General features: G+C 35.9%; 3 protein-coding genes across 9 annotated transcripts; all 3 read left to right on the top strand.

The window, feature by feature from the left end:
- The first annotated feature begins 520 nt into the window (after positions 1-520).
- On the top strand, positions 521-6,095 carry LOC114412366 (phosphoglycerate mutase-like protein 4). 4 transcript variants are annotated; one of them, XM_028376222.1, is made up of 7 exons: positions 521-667; positions 839-923; positions 2,275-2,325; positions 2,465-2,575; positions 3,831-3,962; positions 5,124-5,199; positions 5,564-6,095. In XM_028376222.1, exons 1-7 carry the CDS (start codon positions 621-623, stop codon positions 5,782-5,784), a joined length of 723 nt encoding a protein of 240 aa, XP_028232023.1. In that variant the 5' UTR covers positions 521-620; the 3' UTR covers positions 5,785-6,095. The 4 variants fall into 4 exon arrangements, with proteins under 4 accessions (XP_028232023.1, XP_028232020.1, XP_028232022.1 ...); XM_028376219.1 differs by having other exon boundaries at positions 2,239-2,325; XM_028376221.1 differs by having other exon boundaries at positions 538-667; positions 848-923; positions 2,239-2,325.
- A 3,178-nt stretch (positions 6,096-9,273) lies between these two features.
- LOC114412365 lies at positions 9,274-11,625 on the top strand. 4 transcript variants are annotated; one of them, XM_028376218.1, is made up of 4 exons: positions 9,274-10,123; positions 10,208-10,292; positions 10,379-10,783; positions 10,865-11,625. In XM_028376218.1, exons 3-4 carry the CDS (start codon positions 10,409-10,411, stop codon positions 11,303-11,305), a joined length of 816 nt encoding a protein of 271 aa, XP_028232019.1. In that variant the 5' UTR covers positions 9,274-10,123; positions 10,208-10,292; positions 10,379-10,408; the 3' UTR covers positions 11,306-11,625. The 4 variants fall into 2 exon arrangements, 2 of the variants coding, with proteins under 2 accessions (XP_028232019.1, XP_028232018.1); XR_003666695.1 differs by having other exon boundaries at positions 10,859-11,625.
- A 12,411-nt stretch (positions 11,626-24,036) lies between these two features.
- On the top strand, positions 24,037-26,978 carry LOC114411173. Its single transcript, XM_028374929.1, has 3 exons — positions 24,037-24,307; positions 25,602-25,684; positions 26,469-26,978. The coding sequence occupies exons 1-3, from the start codon at positions 24,037-24,039 to the stop codon at positions 26,976-26,978; spliced, it is 864 nt and encodes a 287-aa protein (XP_028230730.1).
- The last annotated feature ends 232 nt before the right edge of the window (positions 26,979-27,210 follow it).

Below are 27,210 nucleotides of genomic sequence, written 5' to 3'. Positions count from 1 at the left end.
AAAATTGGTCCGTAACTCACGCGGACCGCGGCTCCGCTGGTCAGTCCATAGACCTGAGCCCGTTTACTCATCCCTACCCATCAGTCTCTAATTATAAGAACCTTTGAACTAATTCATGTCTCTTAAGAAAAATAGTTAATTGAGATAATCATGTTAAATCTGTCAATAATTATGCTATCATTTCAAAATTACTTTTTTCTTATCTTTCTATCCACTTAATTTTTTTAATTAATATTTGGAGAGAGAATAAGTAAATAACCATGTGTAGGAAAAAAAATAATGAATGGATCTAAAAATTAGAAAAAAAATAGGGACAAACAAATTTTAAAAAATAATCTTATAATTAGGGACAAAAGAAGTATATAAATATAAGAGGAATGCTGATGACTCATTTTTAATAAATTGAAAGAAGTAAAATCTACCAAAATTTGATAAAATAATTCATTTAATAAATTCAGGAGAGAGAAACATTACTAAAACCTATCAAACTATGTGAACCAAATAACCAATCGTATTAAAGGAGTGTTGTTATCACTCCTCTAAATATAAAGATCAGCGAAAACAAGCGCAGCTTCATTGTTTGACTCTGACTCACTCGCTCGCTCCCTCCCTCAGAAACCATGGCCGAATTTGCCATCAACAACAACAACAACGGTTCCCATTCCAGGTTCCCTCCTCAACTCTTCCTTCGATTCTTCATGTCCATGCTTATGATTCTAAACACGAAAAATAAAATAATTACTCATTTACAGTATCAACATTCCCAATTGAACGAATTTCTCACTTTTCTAACCATTCATTCTCAAATTAATTGGTAACCTTATGATGTTGCTTATAGCATTAACAGCCCCCATCCTGATTATGCGGAGATTGTTGTGGTGCGTCATGGCGAAACAGCTTGGAATGCTACTGCAAAAATCCAGGTGCTTTTTCTCTCCCACCAAATTGCATTTGTTCCATACAACAGAAATTCAAGGATTTAGGTTTTCTAATGAAATGCTTTTTGCAAAGGAAAGTAGAGTAGCATTTCCGTGTGATGACTGAATTACACTTCTAGATATAGAATGGAAAAAGCAATTCATGATTTTCATGTGAAATGGAATATGTTTCTTACTTCAATATGAATTTTGGTGATGTTAAGTGTTGTACCTAATTTGTGTTTGCTATGGTTTTTTTGGCTTCTGCAGTATGTGTTTTAGTAGTTTAAGTGCCTTTTTCTCTAAATAATTTAATGTAATGGATAAAATATTTATTAAACTCCAACACCTATGGTGGTTTTTCCATTACACTAAGGCAATTTAGTATATTCATTAGATATGCATATCCCATCTGTGGGACTAATTTCTGATGACTACTTGGGTTGGGGTTAACTTCAATATAACCTGGACAGTAAAAAGATGATTTACCATTTCTAAAAGCGTTGGTGAAATTGAAACGGGGTGTACCTGGCTTCACACTAGCACAGCTCATTCACTTTTGGATCTGGCTTCTCTGTTGTCCCTTTCCAAGCTATCCCTGTGCTGCCCATTCAAAATGACGTCGCATAACAGTTGTGTTAATATTTAATATGTGATTCAATTTTAAAAATCATGAAAATGGTATTGTTTCAAAAGGGCAGCACAGGGACAGCAGAGAAGCCAAGTCGTTCACTTTTATGGTATAGATGGAGTAAAAATACTTTAAATTGAAGGAATAAAAAATCTATCTTTGCTGTAAAAATACTGTCTTCCCTGTAATTTCCATCACTTAGCTTTAAGACTCCTTCTAGGCTTAGTTTTGCATGATTAAGATTCTCGTATAGGGGCTTACTGCAGTACATTATTGAGAAGGTGCTATATGGGTAGCTTATTGAAAACATTATCCAAATTCCAAACAAATTATAAACTTCTGGTGTTTATCAAAAAGATCTTGTATTTTTTTTTTGTCCTGAAAATTATGTAAGCTGTCCTAAAAACAAAGATACAGTGTTTATATCCTAAAGTTACAAACTTCTGCATTTGTAGGGAACAATCAAAGTTACATGCTTGTAAATAACTTTTTAAGATAAAATTATAACTTTTTGAACTAGTATTGTGAGTAACTTGTGGATGTGCCATAGTAATGACAATATGCTTTCTAAGTCTCCTAATCCTTCTACAGTGATATAAATATCTGTCACCTATGTGTTTATATTTCATAAATTTTTTTCTTGTGCATTATTTCTAATATATGTGGTGTGGCTCCTTTTGGAGTTTTCAGCCTTGGTATGTTCAAATTTCGCTCATATGTAAACAGGGGCACCTGGATGTTGAATTAAATGAAAATGGAAGACAGCAAGCAGCTGTAGTAAGTTGTGCTTTTTGCATTCTTTCATTTCTATATACAATTCAAGACAGTGACCTTACATTACAGTTTTTGTTTTCATTTACATTACATTTCTATTTATGCCCTTGTGATCCTAATTTCTGTAAATTTTACAATTGAGGTGGCTGATAGACTATCCAGGGAACCTAAGGCCTCTGTTATATATTCTTCTGACTTGAAACGGGCTTTTGAAACAGCACTGATAGTTGCATCCAAGTGTGGAGGGATCGAGGTTTGAACTTAAATCCTTCTTCGTGTTGCATATTATTGATTCAACTGTAATACGTTAAGAGCATATTAATGGTTTCCTTTTTACCATGTTCATAGCTTAAAGTCATTTGCTCATTTGGTTTATAGGTTTGCAAACTTTTTTTGTCTTTTATCAGTAACTGGACTAGAGGTTGACTATGCTTGAAGTAATCTTGTTGTCGCTTAGTAACTATGAAGTAGTACACAGAGATGAGTTATTCCTTTTCCTTACATGGTGTTGAAATTATTGGGTTGAGATAACTGGATTTGACTTATCTAAATTGACATTGTGTAATGTGAGAAAGTAAGGGAATATCCACCCTTGATTTGAAGTGGATTAAATTTGTGTGGTACTTTAGTTCACATCAAGGGTGAATACACCCTTTTACACTTTGCACATTTTCTCACTTTAGAAGAGTTAAATCCTAGATAGGGAAGGAGGAAAAGTGAATAATGATTCTGAATAATAGGATGTGTGATTGAGACATAGTGTGTTATGATATGATATAAAATACTATTCTGGTGGTTCTGTTTTTACTCATAATTTGATCAAGTCTTGGTGTAGTATTACTAGTACATGACCAAACTCACTAATACAATAAGGTTGCAAATCTTAATTAAATAAGAAAATAGGTCAGGAAACATAATGAATAGGGAACAACCCCTAAAGTTGCCATGTCAATTAGATTACTAATTGATTCCACTATATAAAGATCTACTAAGATGTTGTATACTTTAAAGATATTTTAAAATATTCTTTGATTCTTTGATATATACTAAGGAAATGCTGAGATGTTTTGTAGACATTCTAACTGATAGCAGCAAAAATACTTAATTATACTGTAATTGAATATTTGGGAGAGAGAGGGAAAGAGTATCTCATTTTTTAGAACTGAATCAAAAGGAAGAGATCTTGGAGCTCTCATTTTTTTCTATTCTTACTGTAATTTAATATTTGGTAGAGAGGGAAAGAATATCTCATTTTGTTGAACTGAGTGAAAGGGAGAGATCACGGGGCTCTCAAAACTCCCCTAGGCAATTTCTGTATTCAGTATTCATTCTTCTCCAAGTTCTGGTACAACTCTGAACTGCAATTGGGTTCTTGAATAAAATTCATTTTTTTTTTCTATTCTACTGGTTCTGGTGTTTATCCATTTCTTAATTCTACTCATTATAGCATTTTTGACCTATCATGTATTTTTTTTCCTAACAATATTTTCCTTTGGTTGAAATTTTAGGTTGTCAAGGATTCTGACCTACGGGAGAGACACCTAGGGGATCTTCAAGGCCATGTTTTTCATGAAATAGCAAAAACTAATCCCACAGCTTACAAGGCTTTTGTGTCTAAGAACGAAGATCAAGAAATACCAGTAAGTTTCATAGAAACCAACTTGTATGCATGGAATTCCTTGACAATAAAGTACTAATGTAAAGAGTGTAAATTTGGAGTAGGCTACCTAGGAAAATTCTTCAAGTTCAGTTGGGCTTGTCCAAAGAATTTGGAAGAAGACGAGTATAACTGATGGCTCCCTGAAATTGCATATATTTGGCTGCATATGGAACTTGAAAAAGCAGCCGAAAGATGTCATATACCATATGGCATAGTAAAATAAGAACAATAAATACTTGGGGTAGAGAACTCAAGCAATGATTGTTTAAATAATGGTTAGATCATCCATTTTAAAAACTCTAGACATGCTAGGAAATCTTGTGAAGTTTGCTTTTATATTTAGATGTAGAACTTGCTTATTTATCCATCTTCTAATTGCTTTATTTGTTTCATATCGTAAATATATCTTTGCCAAGTAGTCTTGCTTGTACAGTTGTATCTTGGAATGACCTTTCATCACGGATGTTTTCCTGTTCAGATGTGTCATGAACTAAGTTATGAGTTACAAATAGAGAGAATTGAGATTATAAAGGTAAAGGCTAGGCTCAGTTTATTTTAGAGAAATAATCACTTATTTTTATCAACTCGCTAAGAGAGCTTTTAAAAAAGAGAAATGCTAGGAACACACTTTTTTTTAACACATTTTCTTATTGGTTGGAATTAAAATGATAAAAATTTGTGGATCCCACATCATATTTAATGATTTTCTCTCATGATTTTGTAATTTTCAATAAATTATAACCAATCAGAAAGTGTGTGTTGGAAGGAGTATGTTAGATAGTGTGTTCTTAACATCCTCTTTAAAAAAGAAGTGGTTATTTCTCTAAATTAATCACCAAACATGGGCTAATACCTGTTGCTTAATCCAGAAACAGAGATACATATATGTAGATAATTGCTTCTTAAGACTTGATGTTTGTCATTCAGTTTATGACTTTGGCTCTGTTTGTTTTCTTTGCTTAACGGAGTTTCACATTTCACAAGGTAGAGTCACAATTTTCAAGTCAATCTTTCCTAATGCAAAAATTCCCTCCAGTGGGCAAACTTCGTTTGACTCCTGATGCAAACAGATACTTTATAAATACATTGAATGCCTTAAATTTTGCATATACATAACATTGATCCATATACAAATGTGCAGGGTGGTGGAGAAAGTCTTGTTCAACTTTATGATCGCAGCACATCTGCATTGCTTAAAATTGGCTTAAAGCATAAAGGTAGGCTACCAGTGAAAGTCCTTCCATCATGACATATCATGGACGTTATGTTTTCCTAATTTATCATTGGTTTGATCTGAGATCTTTTTAGCTCATGCAATAACCTCATTTAGATAACATAGGGATCAAAATCCTCTCCATTTCTTCCATTACTATAGTTTTGGGAAAATAAATGAAATGGAGATATGTCACACATAATAATGGAGAGTATCATTTATTTCCCGAAAGCATGGTAGTGGAAGAAATGGAGAGGATCTGTTTCCATAACATAGGCATAACGTGTTTTTTTTTTTGTAGATGTTGTATCTCTTTTCAAAGTCCACTAACTGCTACATTAGGCTGATGTTAGCCGTGTTAATTGCAGGGGAGCGAGTAATTGTTGTCTCTCATGGAGGATTCATCAGAGCCCTTTACAAGTGGGCATGCCCAAATGGTAAGCCTGGGAAGGTACTCAATACATGTGTTAGTGTTTTTCACTTGTACGGTGAGGACAAATGGACCTTAAAAGTGTGGGGTGATGTCAGTCATCTGAACGAAACTGGATTTCTAGAGTCTGGTTTTGGAGGTGATAGAAATTCTGGTTAGGCCATTGTTTCCTATTTAAGGTAATAAAGGTTTGATTGTTTCCCATCCGAAGTTAATAAAAGATTAGAGAAAGAGCAGAAAATGGATATTAATCAGTGGTGCTAAATATGATTTTGGCCCCTATTTATGTTTTGTATCTTAGCATGCAAATATATGGTCACCATGTAAGGATATGCCTAAACTATTTAATTTTGTGGAGGTGATGTCAATCTCCTTTATAGAATTGTTTCTTTTAAAATCTTTTCGAAGCTTTCATGGAGTGATGAATGTAATGATACACTTTTCATGTTAGTATTTTTAATTTGTATATATCGGTAAGCCTTTTAAACATCCATAGCATGCATGACTACAAACGATAGAAGTTTGAAGGCTCGTCAATGTCATACACAAGATATTGTCTATTTTGATTCTGATGGGTTTTCATGATTTTATCCTTTAAAAAGCGTCTAAATGGGAAAGAGAATAGTGTTTATAAATTATTTTTGGACTCAATTTCTATTTAATGTGAGATTTTTTGTGGAATGGAATAGCCTCTCAATGGAGGCTAAGGGACCAGAGGGTCTTACAGCCTAATGTGTGGCTTAGGTTCAGTTTTAAATTCTAGGGTTCATGTTCTGCCTATGTTTATTGCATTGTTAGGCTCATACATTTGAGGTTTCTGATTTGGCTTTCACGAACTTTCATGGTTTTTTTCCTTTTAAAAGACGTATTGGTGGATTGAAAAGGGAGTGTTTATAAATTACGTTCAATTTACCACTTTTGGTGAGATGAAATAATTTTAAAATATAATTTGCAAGCTATTACTTTTGTAGTGATTCATTGAATGAATTTGTAATCCCTGTTCATAAGTGAGTGAAAAATATATCCTAATAATATTATGCAAAAATTATAGTAAGCAATTCCCAGTAGTCTTAACTTTGCATGTTAAATTCCTACCAAGTTTTTTAATTCTGGACAACGCTCCCTAGTAAGCTTGTTGGACTGAAAAAAAGGATCTAGCTAGTGTACGAACTGGGAAAATTCAAGTGGGTCCAATCTGTTCATGTATATAAGTAGATATGACAATGGGACGGACTAGGGATGAGTCTTGTCTCCCCAATCTTCAATCCTGACTCTCCAACATATTCTCATACTCGTACCCGATACCCGACGGGTTAAAATTTATTATCTCATCCCCGTATCCGTTGAGTATCGGGTATCCCCGACCTCGTCCCATACTCTATTCAAATTAGAAAAATAATTTTTTTTGTGAAGAAAATATTAAAAATTTGATTTTAGAAAAAATAAATTGATTGTTAAACATTTATTTTTAACTACTTATATATCAATAAATTTATAATAGCGCATGTGTCTACAAAAATCATTAAGAAAAGAATATTAAATTGTGTAAAAATTCTAAAATAAAATTAACTAGTAATAAAAATTATAGGCATTTTGATTAATTATGCAAAAATTCTAAAATTTTTAAGTGGCGGGGCGGGTTTGGGTTCAGGGTTGGGACAAATGTAGAAATCCCATACCCGTACCCATATCTGACTTTTGTATATCGGAAAAATCTAAACCCAAACTCATACCCGATCAACTTAGGTATTACCTGTCAAAATCGAGACGAATTCGAACAGGTATACACGGGTACGAGTTTTCTTGCTATGTCTATATATAAGTCAATGAGGAGAAGTCATATGCAAGGACCCAAGCAAATAAGGTCTATATGCTGATTTCAACCAAAAACAAAATCGTGAAGTCTTGAAGTACTATACACCAAAAAAAAAAAGGCAAATTTCCTGCATGGGGTTACTTTTAGAAACATTTTCTCGAAATGGGTCTGTTTCTAAAGTAATCCCTGCATGGTGCTCTTTTTTACGTAGAGACCATGCAAATCGCAGGAGGGATTGGCGCTTTCGTTCTCGACGCGACAGCTGGCCATGGTGTCGCCAGCTTCAATGGCGTGTTGCAGGAGCTTGGACTCGCCAGTTTGACTGGCGAGTTGAGGGGTGCGCAGTTCCTAGGTGCAGGCTATTTCCAACGCTGCAGTCTGCAACCTGCGACGTGCAGTTCCTAGGTGCAGGGTGTCGCCAGCTCCAATGGCGTTTTGGTTGGACAAAAGCGCCAGCACGAGCAGCGATTTGCGTTGCTTGGGGTTTTTAAATCACCCCTCCCCCGTAGACCATTCACGCGAGAAAAAGATAGAGAAGAGAGAAGCTTGGTGGTGCGCTTGCTGGTGTTGTGAAGAAGGATTGTTGCTGTTGTGGTGTTTGTGTTTGAACAAATTTCTTCAATTCTAATTTTTCAGTAAGTTTATTTAATTATTTTTTTATTTTATTTGTATGCTGATGATAATTATAATTTTATTAATATGTGTTATTAGTATTTTTATCTTAAGTTAGTTTTAGTTAGAATTTATAATTATAATTTTATTAATATGTGTTATAGTTTTTTTATGTTAAGTTAGTTTTAGTTAGAAATGATAACTTTAATTTAATTTGATAATTTAATATGTGTTATTAGTTTTTTTTATCTTAAGTTAGTTTTAGTTAGAATTGATAATTATAATTTTATGAATATGTGTTATTAGTTTTTTTTTATGTTAAATTAGTTTTAGTTAGAAATGATAAATTTAATTTAATTTGATAATTTAATATGTGTTATTAGTTTTTTTTTATCTTAAGTTAGTTTTAGTTAGAATTTATAATTATAATTTTATGAATATGTGTTATTAGCTTTTTTATCTTAAGTTAGTTTTAGTTAGAAATGATAAATTTAATTTAATTTGATAATTTAATATGTGTTATTAGTTTTTTTTATCTTAAGTTAGTTTTAGTTAGAATTGATAATTATAATTTTATGAATATGTGTTATTAGTTTTTTTATGTTAAATTAGTTTTAGTTAGAAATGATAAATTTAATTTAATTTGATAATTTAATATGTGTTATTAGTTTTTTTTTATCTGAAGTTAGTTTTAGTTAGAATTTATAATTATAATTTTATGAATATGTGTTATTAGTTTTTTTTTATGTTAAATTAGTTTTAGTTAGAAATGATAAATTTAATTTAATTTGATAATTCAATGTGTGTTATTAGTTTTTTTTTTATCTTAAGTTAGTTTTAGTTAGAATTTATAATTATAATTTTATGAATATGTGTTATTAGCTTTTTTATCTTAAGTTAGTTTTAGTTAGAAATGATAAATTTAATTTAATTTGATAATTTAATATGTGTTATTCGTTTTTTTTATCTTAAGTTAGTTTTAGTTAGAATTGATAATTATAATTTTATGAATATGTGTTATTAGTTTTTTTTTTTTTTATCTTAAGTTAGTTTTAGTTAGAATTGATAATTATAATTTTATGAATATGTGTTATTATTTTTTTTATCTTAAGTTAGTTTTAGGTAGAATTGATAATTATAATATTTGTTATTTATTTGAAATTTGGAGACTATGTGTAATTTTTATTATTAATTTTATTGTATTATATTTTATTGTGTAGGATCAATGGCATCTTCGTCATCATGCGCATCAAGTATACAAACGAGGTCTGGTCCAATTGAGGGTGACGTTTTGTGGATGCAACCCGAGCATGTTTCAGAACATGTTTGGAATGGAGAAGCAGACAAAAAACTACACATCAGACGAGCAGTGCCGATGTATCAAGGTGAAGAACAAATACCAGAGGAAATTGTTCCTCTGCTTCGGCAATGTGAGTTTTATTGGATAATTAAGATGGGATACCTAAAGATAAATGCGGCCTTAATTAGTGCGTTCGTTGAAAGATGGAGGCCAGAAACCCACACGTTTCACCTGAGATGCGGAGAGGCTACCATTACTCTCCAAGATGTGTCAGTCTTATTAGGTCTTCGTACTGACGGGACACCACTAATTGGTTCAACAAATCTTGATTGGGCCGACTTATGTGAAGAATTATTAGGAGTCCGACCACAGGAAGGCAAACTTGAAGGCAGTGTCGTCAAATTAAGTTGGCTGACTCACCATTTTTCTCGCATAAATATTGATGAGGGTAACGTTGAACAATTACAAAGGTTTACCCGTGCGTGGATCCTTCGATTCATAGGAGGTGTCCTCTTTGTTAACAAAAGTAGTAGCAGAGTTTCCTTAAGGTACCTACAATTTTTACGTGACTTTGAACAGTGCAGCACGTATGCGTGGGGACCTGCCGTGCTTGCGTATTTATATAGAGAGATGTGCAGCGCCACCGATTACAAAGTTAAATCAATCGGAGGTATGTGCATCTTAATCCAAATGTGGGCATGGGAACGATGTACCACTTTAGCTCCAAAGAGGACGCCTCCCGTCATAGAAAATAAACCACTCGAACACAGGTTTGTCATTTAAAAAATTAGATTTGAATTAAAAATATTTAATGATGGAACGTGTTGACAATGATGATTTCATTTTTATTGTAGGTGGCTGCGACGTGGAAATCAGCATATTGGCAATGATGATCTTAGAGTTTTTCGTCGCAAATTGGATATGATGAAATGACATGAGGTAAGAACATCGTAATGTAATGGTTAAATGAAATTTTAATATGTAGCCACTTGACTGAAAATTGACAAGTGTGTTGTTATATGCAGTTTGTCTGGGACCCATACACAGCAACTGTGATGGCAGTGTTGCCTCCAATTTGTGTGGTTGGAAGTGTAGCCTGGTTTGCGGTGGTGCCACTGATTTGTTTCCATGTTGTTGAGTGGCACCAACCCGATAGAGTTTTACGACAATTTGGATTGCAACAACTCATTCCCGGGTGTCCTTCGCAACCGCAGAATCTCCATGGCATAACACTCAAAGGAAAACAAGATGAGAATTGGTTCCACCTGTTGGCCCCAATCATTGGTCAGTGGAACAATCAAGCAGAGTTTAGGGTCGACGTTTATCCTCGACAGGAGGGCCTACTGGGTTATAACTCGGACTACATGGTGTGGTATAGGCGTAAAACAAAGATATTTGTCGACCCAAACAATGCAAACACAACTGCATTGGTATTTATCTGTTTTTCAATGTTTAACTTTTAATTAATTTCTTAAGCATGAGCAATAATTTGTTGAGTCTACTAGTTGCAGGGTGAAGTTGTGGAGACTTTACAATATATGGTGTCACCACAAGGGAGGAACACGTGGACGGTTGATGATCTTGTGCCTTACGTCGATAAGTTAGCGATTATATCTGAAGAGCAAGAGAGAATCACTGAGCCAGTGTCACATGGTCCAGCATCAGAGCGTGAATTCCCAGCCCCAGAGTTTCACATTCTTCAGTCAAGTGTTGAAACTCGGGGCATAGGCAGACGAAGGGAGCCTGTTGAAGCCGAACAATATTCCCAACAAATGATGGAGCGTGGTCATGGAATGTATTACACGCCAGCAACATTTTCCGAATATCCTTCACAGATGTATCAGTATCCTTTTGCAGGTCATCATACTGATACTTCTGAGACCTCACATTCGTTCGGTGGTGTTGCGGAAACACAACCTCATTTTTCATGGCCCACTATGACTCCTTCATAGCAGCACGATGCCCCCATGGCAACACCTAACGCCCCATTTACTCCGCAATGGAATGTACCCGGAGCAATACCTTATATGGGCGACTTATTAGGTGTTGATTTGCGTAAGGAGTTTTCTGCAGAGGCTGAGCAAGCAGAAGCGGGGAGACAACGCGGCGGCAGAAGAAATCCTGATCGTCAAGCGCGAAGATGGGATCGACCATGTGGCACATCCTCACGACATCACGGACACCATAATGACTGATTTTGATGTATCTGTGTAATTTTGTTGTTGTTTGTAAGACATTTGATTTTGACAATTAATCTATCGCATTTGATTTATTATGCCTTACTAATGTATAGAGTTTATGTGGCGCATCAAACTATAATAATAAACTAAGTTTACAAATAAAACTAAAGTACACAAATGAAATAATAAACTAAGTTTACAAATAATAAACTATAATAAGTTTACAATAAATTTTATGTGGCGCATCAAACTATAATAATAAACTAAGTTCACAAATAATAAAACTAAATTTACGTTAGGGTTAGGTTTTATGGATTATGGTTAGTTTTTAGGGTTAGGGTTGATGGATTAGGGTTAGGGTGTAGGGTTTAGGGGTAGGTTAAGAGATTAGGGTTAGGGTTTAGGGTTAGGTGTTATGGTTTAGGGTTGATGGATATGTTTTAATGTTAGGGTTTATGGATTATGGTAAAGGTTTAGGTTTAGGGATTAGGTTTTTGAGTTAAGGCAAGGGGTTAGGGTTAGGTTTTATGCATTAGGGTTAGGTTTTAGGGTTAGGTTTTGGGGTTAGGGTTAGAGGATTGGGGTTTAAGGGATAGGGTTGGGTTGCTTGGGTTTGGGTTAGGGTTAGGGTTAGAGGTTAGGGGTTTGAGGGATTAGGGGTTGGATTAGGGGTTAGGGTTAGATGATTGGGGTTTAAGGGATAGGGTTGGGTTGCTTGGGTTAGGGTTAGTGTTAGGGTTAGAGGTTAGGGGTTTAATGGATTAGGGGTTAGGGTTAGAGGTTAGGGGTTTAAGGGATTAGGGGTTAGGGTTAGAGGTTAGGGATTTAAGGGTTGGGTTGCTTGGGTTTGGGTTAGGGTTAGGGTTAGAGGTTAGGGGTTTAAGGGTTAAGGGTTGGGTTAGGGGTTAGGGTTAAAGGTTAGGGGTTTAAGGGATTAGGGGTTGGATTAGGGGTTAGGGTTAGAGGTTAGGGGTTTAAGGGTGAAGGGTTGGGTTGCTTGGGTTTGGGTTAGGGTTAGAGGTTAGGGGTTTAAGGGTTAAGGGTTGGGTTAGGGGTTAGGGTTAGAGGTTAGGGGTTTAAGGGATTAGGGGTTGGATTAGGGTTTAGGGTTAGAGGTTAGGGGTTTAAAGGTTAAGGGTTGGGTTGCTTGGGTTTGGGTTAGGGTTAGGGTTAGAGGTTAGGGGTTTAAGGGTTAAGGGTTGGGTTAGGGGTTAGGGTTAGAGGTTAGGGGTTTAAGGGATTAGGGGTTGGATTAGGGTTTAGGGTTAGAGGTTAGGGGTTTAAAGGTTAAGGGTTGGGTAGCTTGGGTTTGGGTTAGGGTTAGGGTTAGAGGTTAGGAGTTTAAGGGTTAAGGGTTGGGTTAGGGGTTAGGGTTAGAGGTTAGGGGTTTAAGGGATTGGGGGTTAGGGTTAGAGGTTAGGGGTTTAAGGGTTGGGTTGCTTGGGTTTGGGTTAGGGTTAGGGTTATGGGTTTAATGGATTAGGGGTGTTTCCTAGTGCTTGGGGTTAGGGTTTATGGATGTGTTTTTAAGTAACGAATTCATTGAAACCCACAAATAGGTAATGTACACAAACCAAAATAAGTAATGTTTTTAACTAACAAATTTATTCAACCCCACAAATTCAATACATTGAATAGAACTTAAACAAATACAAGTCACTCGACTAACATACATAAATCAATGATTTGAACAACTCCCATGCTCAGATTGCATTGGACAGCGACGCCTGTTATGCCCTTCGGCTCCACATCTACTGCATTTTTGTCGGTGGTCAGATGGTTCGACCCAATCCATCTCATTCCTTATCCTTGTTAATTTTGGCCGACCTTTCGCACGAATTGAAGTTGGGTCAGGGATTAGTGTCCATGCGTCATTAGAGGGAGGAATAGCCGCTTCATTCCCAAGAGGCCACCATTGTGGGGAGTAAGCTTTTAAGATGTGCTCATTTGTATAAACAACATCTATATATTGGTAGTAGTTCAGACTCACGTAACCACAAGCTGCAATAATATGTGAACATGGATAGTGAAGCGCAGAATACCTTCCGCATTGACAATAATGACCATTCAAGTTAACTGCCCATTTTTGTCCGCCACGTTGCGTAATAGGATTGAAGGTCTCCTCTACTTCAAACCTTGTGGAGTGGATGTCATACACGCGAACGATGTGCGAACACGCTTGTTCTTGATTTTTTCTAAGTTCTTTAACAAGCTTTGAACAATAAACTTGCCCTTCATTTAACTGTCTCTGCGCTTGGCGGCCACGCTCAACAAAGTACTTTCGACACCTACTGTACGTTGATTTGACCAATGCTGTTATGGGAATGTTGCGACAATCCTTCAAAACCTTGTTGATACATTCTGAGAGGTTGGTTGTCATGTGACCATATCGACGTCCTTCTCTATCATAAGCCATCGTCCATTTTTCCTTTGAAATGCGATCAATCCATGTTGCTACAGCTGGACTCAGTTCACGAAATTTTTCTAAATTTTGATCAAAAATGTGCTTGCAAGGAGTGTAGGCTGCATAAAATTAGTTATGAATAACGTGGATAAGTATATATGAAAGGTAAATAAACGGGACCATCAAATATGAAATCTTACCCAATTTCTTCAACATTTCTTTTTGTTTTGCATTATTGAATTTTCGATTGAAGTTGCTTGCTATGTGTCGCACGCAGTAGACATGATAACCGTGGGGAGGTTGCCAACCAAGTGCTTCGTTAGCGACAATGGACTTTATACTCGCGTGTCGATCAAATATCAGACAAATACCATTTTTATCTGTGACGTGTTCACGCAAGTGCGCCAAAAACCATGACCACGCTGTCAACGTCTCACCTTCAACCACCGCGAATGCTAGAGGAAGGACACCACCATTTCCATCTTGTGATGTGGCCATTAAGAGGGTCCTACGGTATTTGCCGTACAAATGTGTGCCGTCAACTTGTATGATTGGCTTACAGTACTTGAAAGCCTCTTTACATTGGCCAAAAGTCCAAAAAACTCTATGAAACTAACGGTGTTCGCGACTAACCGTATTCCCAACGATAAAATCGTCATGTAGTACTTGAAAATATGATCCAGGAGAATGATTTTGCATGTGTGTTAGCCACGACGAAAGTTTTGCATATGACTCATCCCAATCGCCATATTCAATTGCAATGGCTTTCTGTTTCGCCAACCACGCTTTTTTGTATGACACCTTGTACGCAAATTCACTATTAATCCTCTCTTGAATCAAAGAAATTTTTATTGATGGATCTTCTCTGACCATGCCTGTCAATAACATAACAAAATTTAAATGACAATTAACAAAAAATTAACATAATATGAACATAAAATACGTACCTACTACACAAGTGGCAATTAAATCTGAATCAAGTTTTTCGTGATCTTGTGTCATGGTCATATTCATACATGTGTGTGGTCCACCCCATTGTGTGACTTTCCACGTATTTGTTTTTTTGGATAAAATTGCCCTCATATAGAAAGGGCAAGGACACTCTGCATTTTTATTCAAGCAACAAACCACATACTTGTTCGATTTGCTTTCAACAACTTTGAAACTTTGATGCACCTTCATAACATATTGTTTGAGTGCATTTTTTACCGCATCTTTACTATCAAATTCCATGCCAACATATAATTCTTGGTCAACATTAAAGGTCGACGGCATCTCCAAACCGCAAATGTCCTCCTCATCAGGATAACTCTAGTTGATATTGTTATAATGTAAAGCATCATTCCAAAATGGATTTTCAATTCGTTGTGCACCTAACAGTTCAAAAAAAATAATTCAAATAATGCTTATTTAGCATTAAATTCAATTGACATCAAATAATAAATGTATTGTCTAATTTTTTAATTGAGCAAATTATACCTTCTGCTGGGTGAACAATTCTTACTGGTTGAGGAATGTCGATGACTTCATCGTCTGTATCAGAGATACCGTCAACGCTGTCATCTTCGTCTAAAGACTCTTCAACCTATGAGTTAGACACAAGATAATCATCATCATCATGATCATCATCTTCGTCAAGATTTAAATTGCTCATATTTGTTGGCGGTTGTGTGTCATCGTTAGATACATAATTTCCACATGATGTAAGGGAATTTGCAGAATGAAACATTGAACCACCAGCCACATCCTTTTCTATGTACAATTCTAGAACTGACATTTCTTGTTGTTGTTTAAAACTTTCCAGCATCGTCTCAACGTCTTCGTCATCACAAATTTGCAAGGCAGTATATTTTCCTGACACTAAAAATCTACAGCTGATAGCAGAAATAATTTCATTATTTAGTAACTTTACCTTATCTCCAATTTTTTTCTTCAAAGCATTGAAACTAATTCCACGTTTAATTTGAATCGCTTTTTTATTGCCTTCAAATATTACACCATCATTTTCTTCATATACCCTTCCATTGAAATACAACACTGTTATAATCGAATTCATCGTGTACCTACAAAAACAATATTTTAACACGTCAAATAAATTATAAAATGGGACACACTTAAATCAAATGAATAATTTCAAACTAATAAAATCTAATCACAAAAGGTCCCTTTATTGGAATTTCACATTAAATTTGTCTTTTAAAATAATTTAATTAACTTGAAATAAATTTCATGGGACACACTTAAAAAAAATGAATAATTTCAAACTAATAAAATCTAATCACAAAAGGTCCCTTTATTGGAATTTCACATTAAATTTGTCTTTTAAAATAATTTAATTAACTTGAAATAAATTTCATGGGACACACTTAAAAAAAATGAATAATTTCAAACTAATAAAATCTAATCACAAAAGGTCCCTTTATTGGAATTTCACATTCAATTTTTCTTTTAAAATAATTTAATTAACTTGAAATAAATTTCATGGGACACACTTAAAAAAAAATGAATAATTTCAAACTAATAAATTTTAAAGACAAAATAAAAAAAATTCATGAACGAAATTAATAATATAAATAATTAATCTTAACAATAATAACTTCAAAATGAAAAAACGGTAATTACAAAATTACTACAAATATATTCAAATAAATATGATACGAGAAACAACAAAGCATTGTCAAATAAATTATTATGCTGTCTTTCGTTAAATGATTTAACGGAAAAAAATATAACAAAAATTTAAACGTATTGTTATGGTGTCTGTAATTTGTAAGTGTCTAAATATCAATAGCATCAATCATTTGTACAATATCTCAATTAGGCGGACATATAAATAGTTAATCTTCACAATAATAACTTCAAAATAAAAATAGGTAATTACAAAATTATTACTACAAATATATTAAAATAAATAACACTTTCAACTTCAACGCATATAAATTTTTAACACACCAACAAATGAACCTAATCTAATTTAATTTAAAAAATACTATAACTTCATCTTAAAAAAACACCAACATAAACACACTTCAAAGAACACTCATAAATTTTTAAGACACTAATAAAACATAAACACCAACACCAACTTAATATAATTATAAAATAACTATAAACTTCATATTCAATACAATTTTTTTTACACCAACACCAACTTAATATAATTAAAAAATAACTATACACATTTGAACTTTTATACCTTAAAGCTGTACCTTAAACCTGCCTTCAACAACGTTTTTAGGATTCAACACAAAATAGGATAATAAACAATTTGAAACTCACTATTTTTTAGAAAAGGCACATAAAATATCAGCTCTCAGATGATTTCAAGAAACGCACATGAAATGGGCGGAGCTGTGGTTTATAAAGGAGCTGAAATCGCCATTGGGAATGGCTACTTCAAGCTCAAATCGCCAGTGCTACTGGCTACTCCTAACTGCAGCACAAATCGCTAGTAGCACTGGCGCTTTCCACTGCCAAAAAGCTGTCCCTCCCTCCTGCAACGCTGCTGCACGTAGTCTGAGGACAACAGTCCCCTACCCTCAACTCGCCAGTCAAACTGGCGAGTCCAGGCCTGCAACACGCCATTGAAGCTGGCGACACCATGGCCAGCTGTCGCGTCGAGAACGAAAGCGCCAATCCCTCCTGCGATTTGCATGGTCTCTACGTAAAAAAGAGCACCATGCAGGGATTACTTTAGAAACAGACCCATTTCGGAAAAATGTTTCTAAAAGTAACCCCATGCAGGAAATTTGCCAAAAAAATAAGTCTTGAAGTTACTCACTGTGCCGAATTGGTAACCTCGCATTACTAAAAAAAAAAAGAAAAAATATTTTTTTAGTTATATACTTTATAAAAGAAATTGATTTGTCTTTCTACTTTACTATTTGATCCATGAAATAAGTGTTTTTAGTTCTTAAGGGGAAACAATGGTTAACTCCGTTTCCTACATGGCATTTATTCTCAAGGATTAAAAATACTGATTTTTAAAATTTAGGAATCAAAATGTTCAATGGTAAAATATAGGACTAAAACCAAAAATTTTACAAACTACGGGAATTAAAAACATATGTTAAGAACTCACTTGAAAAAGACAAAGATAACCACTTGTGCTTTTTTTATAATGATAAATTATTAAGACGCGACTTATAATCTTTTTATATATTATGAACTCAATACGAAAGTTCTAAATTTAGAATCGTATTTAAATCAATATCAAGCGTACATATACTTTTCGATTATTGATGCTGATTGGTCATAAGAAAGAAATAATTTTAAATCTAAAATGAATAATGACAAAGAATGATATTGATCATGCTTTCAGTTTTCTCCATTTAACATCTCAAATATACATTTTTGTCACTTTTGTCTAACGCAGGATGCATGGAGAGAGAGAAGAAGAAGAAATGGTGGTTGTGGTTGCGGGTGCAGTATTTATTATTACGTTTCTTTCGTGGTGTGTTGTTGGGGACTGAGAGAAAGCATGATCTTTAATAGTGGGGCGTTTCATAGGTGGCACTTTTGGCCATTGCCAAGTTGCAAATGGCCATAGGCATTAGCATGAAGGTGTGAGTTGCATGGAGGGCATGGTCTACTTCATATATGCTCACCTCAGTTTTCCTTTAGGTTACCTAATTCTTGTCACCTTTCAATTTCATCCAAGATTTCTGAGTTGGATCTTAGCCTCATGATTACAACAACTTTTTTGTTTTATGCTTGCATCATTGTGGTTTAAAAAGTCAACCTTTTATTTAACTAAGCTAAAGTGAATTAAAATATTATAAAGCCAATACTAATTTTAGTGTTGTATATATAATCTATCGATTATATTGATTATTTGGTATGAATTAAATTAACATTATATTGATAAAAATATCATTGGACTAATGATTTCGAAATGTAAATATGATTGTTAATTTTAAGTTTTAAAAATTAAAATCAGTTATTTTAATTTAATTTTTTGTAATTTCTTTAATTTTAAGACTAGATATTAAATGTAAACTATATATATTATTGCTTTTATTTTTATTTAGGTTTGGTTTGATTCTCCATATCTTGTTCCTGTTTTTTCTTTTTGTTAATATAGTGTCAAACAAAATCAAAGCGAATCTCAAATGGTTCCTTGAGGGGAACCGTAACACTGCATACTTCTATAGAGTGGCTAAGCAAAGAAGAATCACTTTCAGTATCACCCTCTTTAAAGAGGGGGATCGGATTCTTCAGTCTAAGGATCAAATTCAGTAACATGTCCTAAGTATTTCTCTAGAAATACGCTCTTGAAGGTTTCCCAGGTCATAGCTTGACCTTCAGCCTCCAAGTATTGGTGAGTGTTCTCCCACCAATACTCAGCTTCTTCTAACAGAGTGTATGTGCCAAAAGCAACCTTCTGCTCCTCTAGATACGCCATCACTCGTAAGATTTTCTCAACCTCCCGTATCTAGTTTTGAGCACCATTAGGGTTATAACCTCCATTGAAAGAAGGTGGATTGTTTTGTTGGAAGCGATCCAACCCTTCATACTCAACATCACTATTTTGATTCCCCATAGCCTGGGATAAGGCTTGGAAAGCATCAGCTATCACACGATCATTCCGTCTAGCCATCACTCCCTATGCACACCAGGAAGTGAGAACATGGAAGGAATAAACACAAGAAAAAGAATAGGACAATATCATATCTATCTCAAGTCCCTACTAAGTTTCTCTTGAGAGTTGATGCCTCAAGAAATCACTCCTCTACAATAGTTCTCTCTCAAGACATCAACACTCATTTTTATTCCTGGCCGCTTGGCATAGCGTCCCATTACACTTCACAAATTATCCAGATGGTCAGTCTGATAACTCATGATAAGGCATTGAAACTCATGGTATATCATACACTAGGGATACAAACATGTTATGACCACACCAACAAATCTTTATAACCCACGGAAAACAACAATGTGAGTAAGTTTCAAACACAAACAACCTAAACAACTACGAAACAATCAAGTACTCAAACATCAGACTTCAACAAGGCAACCACAGAATGCACAAAGAAACACAATAGACTTAAAACTCACTAGCCGAAAGGTTCAACCTGCTCTGATACCACTAATATAATGACTCATCTTGTCGCTATGATATTACTAACTCTAAAATGTGGCATTTCTTTTTTTAAGTGAAAACTCCATTAATTTGATTATGAAAAATGAGGCTAGATTTTTTGCGATATACATTTACCAAACAATGCATAAATTCTTACATATGTGTGTGTGTGTGTGTGTGTGTGTGTGTGTGTGTGTGTGTGTGTGTGTGTGTGTGTGTGTGTGTGTGTGTGTGTGTGTGTGTGATGACAATGGTTAGCAAGACAACAATAATAGTAACCATAATCATTTTCGATATCCCATCAATTCAACATACACTTAACAAACTAGTCACCAAATTTTCCACAATTCAATAAATTATGCTCAGAATGATGCATGCACCCAACTCAACTCTCAAATGCAATGTGGTACCATGGTATCCACATGACACTCTCATTTAGGAAAACTAGGCTGCAAGTGTCGAGGTCATCCCGTCATGCACATGTAACTTTCCCCTAATGGTGATCAACCTAAGTCTCAAGGATGTTCCAAACCGAGTGACATGCCCCCAAGTACAAGTATTTTTCCTCATGAAAACTACAAGTACTTACTGACAAAGTTTATACAACTTCCATGCAATTATGAAGTATGAAACATGGGCACCATCAATGCATTGACTGTGGATAGTTAAAAATTCTAAGCAATCCCTTTCCCTCTCCAGGGATGCTTAAAATTCTTTAACCACTTTATTTCCCCCTCCTGGGATATCCAACATGGTCACTGCATCCCTCATGTACATAGACAACATACATCCATCATAATGACATCATCAAAATCAGCATAATCTCATCTCAATATCATCATTAACATCGACATCATCTCGTATCAACATTATTATAAACATCAACATCATTTCATATCAACATTATCATAAACATCAACATTATCTCATCTCAATGTCATCAACATTATTAGTAATCACATTCCGCTTATATACATATAAATTTCAAGTGTGGGATTCACATTCCTCAGGTCTTTAGACAACACAAGTCTCGTACAACAACAAATATCATTCACAATTTCATTTATTAATAACAACTATATCACATCCCATTAGTCAAAAACTCAATTTTTCTTGAAAACCAACATACACAGGGATAGGCATACATCCCCATAGTTGGGTTCCCTGACCCCAACTATGGTATCAAAAGCCGTAAACCAATAATAAACTCCCCTCACCTATTGATATCTTTCTGTTAGCTCCTCTCTGCATCACTCGGAGGTCTTTCATGTTCACGATCATCGATCCAAACGCAGAGCTGTATATACCAAATCGAAGACAATGTAGTATAGATTTTAAGGACAAGGTTAATATCAACATTTGGGGTCAAATACCCATCCAAATTAAAAATGGGTTTAAGGGGTGTTTTGGGGTCTACATGATGCAATCCTACCCCCCAAGGGCATTGGATAGAAGACTCTAAGAAGATTGGGCCAAAGATGCAAGAGAAGGTCCTAGGGTTCTCATGAGCCTTAGGGTAGATTTTAGATCCATGGGCTAAGTATGAGCCCACTTATCTTTGTACATATTAGATTAAGGTTTCATTAATTTTGGGTCTTGTATTTAGGGCTCCATAATATAGGTAGGGTACCCTACAAATATAGGATTTTCTAGCCCTTGTATTTTAGGGCACCTAGACTAGTTTTTGTATTAGGGGTAGTTTTGTAATTTCACATGCACTAAGTGAATATTTGATATGTGTGGTTGGAAATAAATTTAATTGAATTGGTAGAAGCCCAATCCAATTAAATTTTAGAGGGGGAGGTGAGCATTTGCTTACTACACCCCATTGCCACATCATATAGTCACACTTTGTGCATGTCCTTCATGCTTTACATGCCTCATGACACCTAAGCACACTTAGTGGAGAATCTTGGAATTGATCTTGGATTAGTGGGCTAAATCATAACTAAAATTCACTAATCATAATTAGTGAAATTTTGGCTCCAAAGTTTGGCTCCACAAATTCAATTTCAAATTCAAGTGAAATTTGAATGAAATTCAAATTTCCCTCCAATTTTGTATGACACTTAGGCTATAAATAGAGGTCATGTGTGTGCATTTTTTTTAAAACTTTGATCATTTGAATATTAACTTCAGATTTCAGAGCTCTTTTAGAGCACAAAATTTCGTGCTCTTCTCTCCCTCTCCCTTCATTCATCTCCTTCTTCCTCCATGCTCTTATCCATGGCCTCCTATGGTGGTGAGCTTCTTCTAGACTCATCTTCTCCTGGAAGTGGTGTCTCCTCTCTCTCTTCCTTCTCCATTCCGCTGCCATTCATCTTCCAAGAAGCAAAGGAATCCATTGATGAAGAAGATCCTAGGCCTACAAGCTCCAATGGAGCTTACATCACTACATCAAACATACATTATTTTGAAATTCCGGCCACGCCAATGTAATTAGGGTTCAATGAAGGTCACAAAAACAACATCAATTTTATAAAAGGGTAACTTCTACAAAGTCTCATTTTCAAAGGTTTTTCAAAGTGTGAAAACATCCTATTATGGTTTCCAAATCACAAGAGATACTAAGAGATGCTCAAACTAACTAGGAGAAAACAAGAGAGTCATGGTTACCTTGAAGAAACCACATAAGAAGGGCTAAGAGCTCTGTTCTCTACAAAGTCCTCAAGGTGGATTTTGAAGATTCCGCTCCGATTAAAGTGTTCTTCCCTGTGCGGTGATCTGATGACAAGCAACAGCGGTTCGTGGCGGCCACCGGTGGTCGTGAGTGATAAAGAAAGAGATGTTAGGGTTTTTGGACGAGAATTTTGGAGAGAGAGATGAAAATGTGTATTTTTATGCTATTGTACATATTTATAATATGTAGATCTCGCTTAGGGAGCTCATCTCGCTAACCGAAACTCCAATTTTGGTGCTGAGCGCAACATTTTGTGTTGAGCAAATTACCTCCTCAGGAATTGCGCTTAGCGCACTTGTCTTTCTAAGCGAATTCTCCTCTCAAGTTGGAATTGTGCTTGGCATGTTTGTCTCGCTAAGCAAATTTCCCTCTCGGGTTGGAATTGTGCTTAGTGCACTTGTCTCGTTATGCGAATTTCTCTCTCGGGTTGGAATTGCGCTTAGCGCGCTTGTCTCGCTAAGCAATTTTCCCTCTTGGGTTGGAATTGCACTTAGCGTGCTTGTCTCGCTAAGCAAGCTATCCAAAGATGTTATTTGGAAAATCGCAATGGTCAAAACATGTAGTCATGAGTCATGAACCTATAGTTCAAGCTTGAAGGAGATCCAACGATTAATGAGATTGGGATTGTGGTTTTACAAAAATAGGTTTTTGGGTCAAATTGGAAATCTCACATTTCCAACACAGGTAAATCAAACTCCACATAACCTAACATCCACACCAAGAAATCAAACATAGATAATTCACACAACACCTCAACTCATCCAAATTAATCAAATAATGTAAGAATTACATCAAACACCTATTTTTAGTTATCAAAATTTCAGGGCATTACATCTACTACTAGTAAAATTGAGCAATTTAGACCTATCGCCATGGAAAACTTCTAGTTTAAGGTTATCTTCAAAATCTTGGTTGACAGGCTTGCAACGGTTGCCCTTAAAATCATCTCCACTCAACAGAAGGGATCCATTAAAGAAAGGTCCATTTCTGATTGTATCAGTGTTGCGTGTGAAGTATTCAACATGATCAACTATAGATCTTTTAGGGGTTAATGTTGCAAAAAAGTTTGATGTCAAGAAAGCTTTTCACACTCGTGATTGGAAATTTCTCTTGAAGGTTTTATCTTTATTTGGCTTTGACCCCAAGTTCTGTGGTTGGATTTCTACCATCCTAAGTTTAGTTCATCTTTCTTTCTCTTTCAATGGCTCTCTGTGAGGATACCTTGCAAAATGGGGGTGAGGTAGGGTGATCCGCTCTCCCCGTTACTTTTCTATCTTGCTGAAGACGTTCTTAGTAGGGGCATTTGTCGATTGGTGTGCTCCAACTAGTTCTCCCCTATGACTAGTTCCAGGAACTACCCTACTCTTACTCATGTCCTCTACGTCGATGATATATTGGTGTTTTATAGAAAAACTAAAAGGAACCTCTCCTCTTTGATGGACCTCTTTCAGTCTTATGGGAATGTCTCTGACCAAATTATTAATCCGAACAAATGCTTGCTATTTTCCAGTTCCATGACTCCTTACATAATGTTGGAAATTGAATCCCTCTTGGGTTTCAAGGTGGGGAACCTCTCTTTTTCCTACCTTGGAGTCCCAATTTTCGTAGGTAAGCCTTGACTCTACCATTTATTCCTAGGACAAAATCAAATCTAAAATTTATTCCTAGAAAACTTCCTTTCTTTCCTTCATGGGGAAAGTTCAATTGATCAACTCGATCATTAATGGTATGGTGATAAATTCTTTCCACATTTATTCTTGGCCATGAAAGCTTCTTAAAGATGTGGATTTCTGGCTTCGTAATTTTGTTTGGGCTGGTGATCTTGATAATTAGAAGCTTGTCACTATTGAATGGGATTTTGTGTGTCATCCCATTAAAGAAAGAGGTCTCGGGCTTAGGTCTATTGTTCTTATCAATAATGCGGCCTCCCTTAAACTTTGCTAAAATTTTGTCCATGCAGATGAGGAATGGACGCATTTTCTGCAGGCCAATTTTCTCAAAAACACAAACCATCTATCCTTTTACAAGAAATCCTCGCTTTGGCCTTCCCTCAATAGGCACTTTGAGGAGGTTTGTTCCAATATTGGTTGGGTCCTTAGTGCAGGAGCTTTAACTAACTTTTGGAACAATTATTGGTGCTCGCTCTCTCCTTTGTTTGCAGCTCTTTAACCTCCCCCCCCTCGGTCAGCAAGTTGTTATCCTCCTCGATACAGGATTTTAGATTAGAAAGAAGTTGGAATATCCCGCCTATTATTTTAGCCAAGCTTCCTGCCATTCAGGAGGCCATCAATAATGTGGCTTTCTCTCTTCACAATCATAAGGGCATCCCTATTTAGAGCCTTACAACCATCTTTCATTCCTTGACCACCCTCTGCATAGGAAAAGTTGATCTGGTCCCCTACCATCCCTCCTTCTAAATCTTTCTTGGCATGGAGGATATGCCATTACAGAATGTCCACCAATGAGCACTTAAGGAGAAGAGGTTTCACTTTTGTTTCTATGTGCCATTTATGTGGAAACTTTGAGGGGTCTTCCTCCCATTTATTCCTCCAATGTGCTGTCACTAAAAAAAATGGTTTTGGGTTCAATCTAAAATTTATGCTTCTCTTGACAGTACTTCTTGCTTCCTTGTCCTAAACATTTTACAAGTTAAGCATAGTGGCCAAGAGAAAGACACCCTTTTTTTGCTTATTGTTCAAGTTAGGTTTTCACAATAAGCCTACTGACTTCCATTCTGCTTTCATTCAAATCTCTGTGTCCATTACTTTGGCTGGGATGCTTTCTAAAGGCTTTTTGTCCTACTCTATGCTTGAATTCTCCTTTCTGAAATCTTTTGATGTGGACATTCACCCCCCTAAACCGCATCTAATTAAAAGGGTGGACTGCTGTCCTCCTCTTGCAGGTACCATTAAATGCAATGAGGATGGCTTGGCTAAAGGTGCTCTTGGTCATGCTAGGAGTGGGGGCATCTTTTCAGTTCTCATGGTAGCTTCTTGGGTTGCTTCTCCTCTTATGTAGGGGTCGGTCACACATCTATGATGAGTTCTTTGCCATTATCATGGACATTGAGATTGCCATTAAGCGTAATTGGAAGCTTCTTTGGATAGAATTTGATTATTTGATTGTCGTTCAAGGCATCAAAGACCATTCTCTTGTCCCTTGGAGCATTTAGCAACATTGGGAAAATTGGTTTTTGGCTTGTATAGATCATAGTATAATTTTGTTTCCATCTCATATTTTTAGAAAAGGGAATTCTTGTGCAGATTCATTAGCTAACCATGGGGCAAACTTTACTTCTAGTTTTACTTGGTGGGACCATATTCTTAATTTTGTTTAGCATGCACTACTAAAAAAGTTGTGATTTACGATGCACACTCAACAACGATTGTCCCAAAACCGTTGTCGTTGAGCGTGTGGTGGCATTTTTGTAAATATCACTAACATTTCAAAGACAATTTTCGGGAAACCATCTTTGAATTTGAAAAATTTTAAAAATTAAATGTGGCCATTCCTCTCCTCTCGCATGCTCTCTTCTATTCCCAATACCCTGCTCTCTTCATTCCCCAATAAACTAAAACCGTCTGTCTCCATTCCTAATACTGTACTCACTCCACTCTTTCAATTTCTCGTTCCTTCATTTCCATTCATCGTGATTCTTCTCTGTAGTTGCAAGCAGTACCAATTCCAAACCTCTTTCTGTTGACATTACCGTCAATCCTATTGACCTCGATTCTAAGCAAGGTATAGATCATCCACGTGCTGCCTCTAGAGACCCTCGAAGTCGAGCCTCTCGCTCGGTGACCTCGTCTTTGTGGTCTCCATCTCCATGCGCAACTCTAACATTGTCTCCATTGCGAGGCCCTGTGGCATGTTGTGCGTGGACACAGTCGAGGTGTTTCTCTTCAGCATGAGTTGCGATGGCACCGTTTTGAGGGAAGGGGTGGAAGAGGTGAGGATGGCGTGGAACATGGTGTTGAGAGGGTGGAAAGGGGTTTTCACGATGATGGAGCGCATGGGGAAGATGGGGTTTAGGCTCGATGGTGAGGGGTGGTTCTCGCAGGAGTTGCCAGCACTAGGGTGTTGCTTCGGTGCAATGGAGAGTGCAGTGGTGGTAGATTTGAAAGTGGGGATGTGCGAAGGGGAGGGTGAGAATCTGAATGGGGTTAGGGTGAACGAAGTGAGTGTGGGGATTTTGAGTGTTGTGGATTGGAGGTACGCTAGTGTTGAAGATAGGCTTAGGTACTTGCAACATTTTCTTCTCACTAACTATGCAAACTAATTAGCAAGGGAGGAAGTGAGAAACCAAAAAATAATGTAACAATGTAAGTTTGTAGAAAATTAATAGAGTAAAGTATATCCAAAGGATTTTGAGTTTTCTAATGTCTAGTTTCTTTTGACATTTATTTTGTATCTTTTCCTTTTCTTCCTTTTCTTTCTTTTTCTCTATTTTTTTAATCTTTAGTTTTAAAATTGATCTTTGAATATTTCCATGTTTTCTGTTCGTGTGAAGA

Source organism: Glycine soja, chromosome 5 (genome assembly GCF_004193775.1).
Source record: "Glycine soja cultivar W05 chromosome 5, ASM419377v2, whole genome shotgun sequence".
In the NCBI taxonomy this organism is placed as follows: Eukaryota; Viridiplantae; Streptophyta; class Magnoliopsida; order Fabales; family Fabaceae; genus Glycine; species Glycine soja.
This window is presented reverse-complemented; position numbering and strand designations above follow the sequence as displayed.

Excerpts from the sequence above, each read along its gene's own strand:
- LOC114411173 (XM_028374929.1), top strand. The coding sequence starts at position 24,037 with ATGACTAGTTCCAGGAACTACCCTACTCTTACTCATGTCCTCTACGTC. Across the intron at positions 24,308-25,601 it reads TGGAGTCCCAATTTTCGTAG|GTACCATTAAATGCAATGAG; the intron begins GTAAGCCTTGAC and ends CTCCTCTTGCAG. Across the intron at positions 25,685-26,468 it reads GCATCTTTTCAGTTCTCATG|AGACCCTCGAAGTCGAGCCT; the intron begins GTAGCTTCTTGG and ends TGCTGCCTCTAG.
- LOC114412366 (XM_028376219.1), top strand. The coding sequence starts at position 621 with ATGGCCGAATTTGCCATCAACAACAACAACAACGGTTCCCATTCCAG. Across the intron at positions 2,576-3,830 it reads CCAAGTGTGGAGGGATCGAG|GTTGTCAAGGATTCTGACCT; the intron begins GTTTGAACTTAA and ends TTGAAATTTTAG. Across the intron at positions 3,963-5,123 it reads ACGAAGATCAAGAAATACCA|GGTGGTGGAGAAAGTCTTGT; the intron begins GTAAGTTTCATA and ends ACAAATGTGCAG.
- LOC114412365 (XM_028376217.1), top strand. The coding sequence starts at position 10,409 with ATGGCAGTGTTGCCTCCAATTTGTGTGGTTGGAAGTGTAGCCTGGTTT. Across the intron at positions 10,784-10,858 it reads ATGCAAACACAACTGCATTG|TTGCAGGGTGAAGTTGTGGA; the intron begins GTATTTATCTGT and ends TGAGTCTACTAG.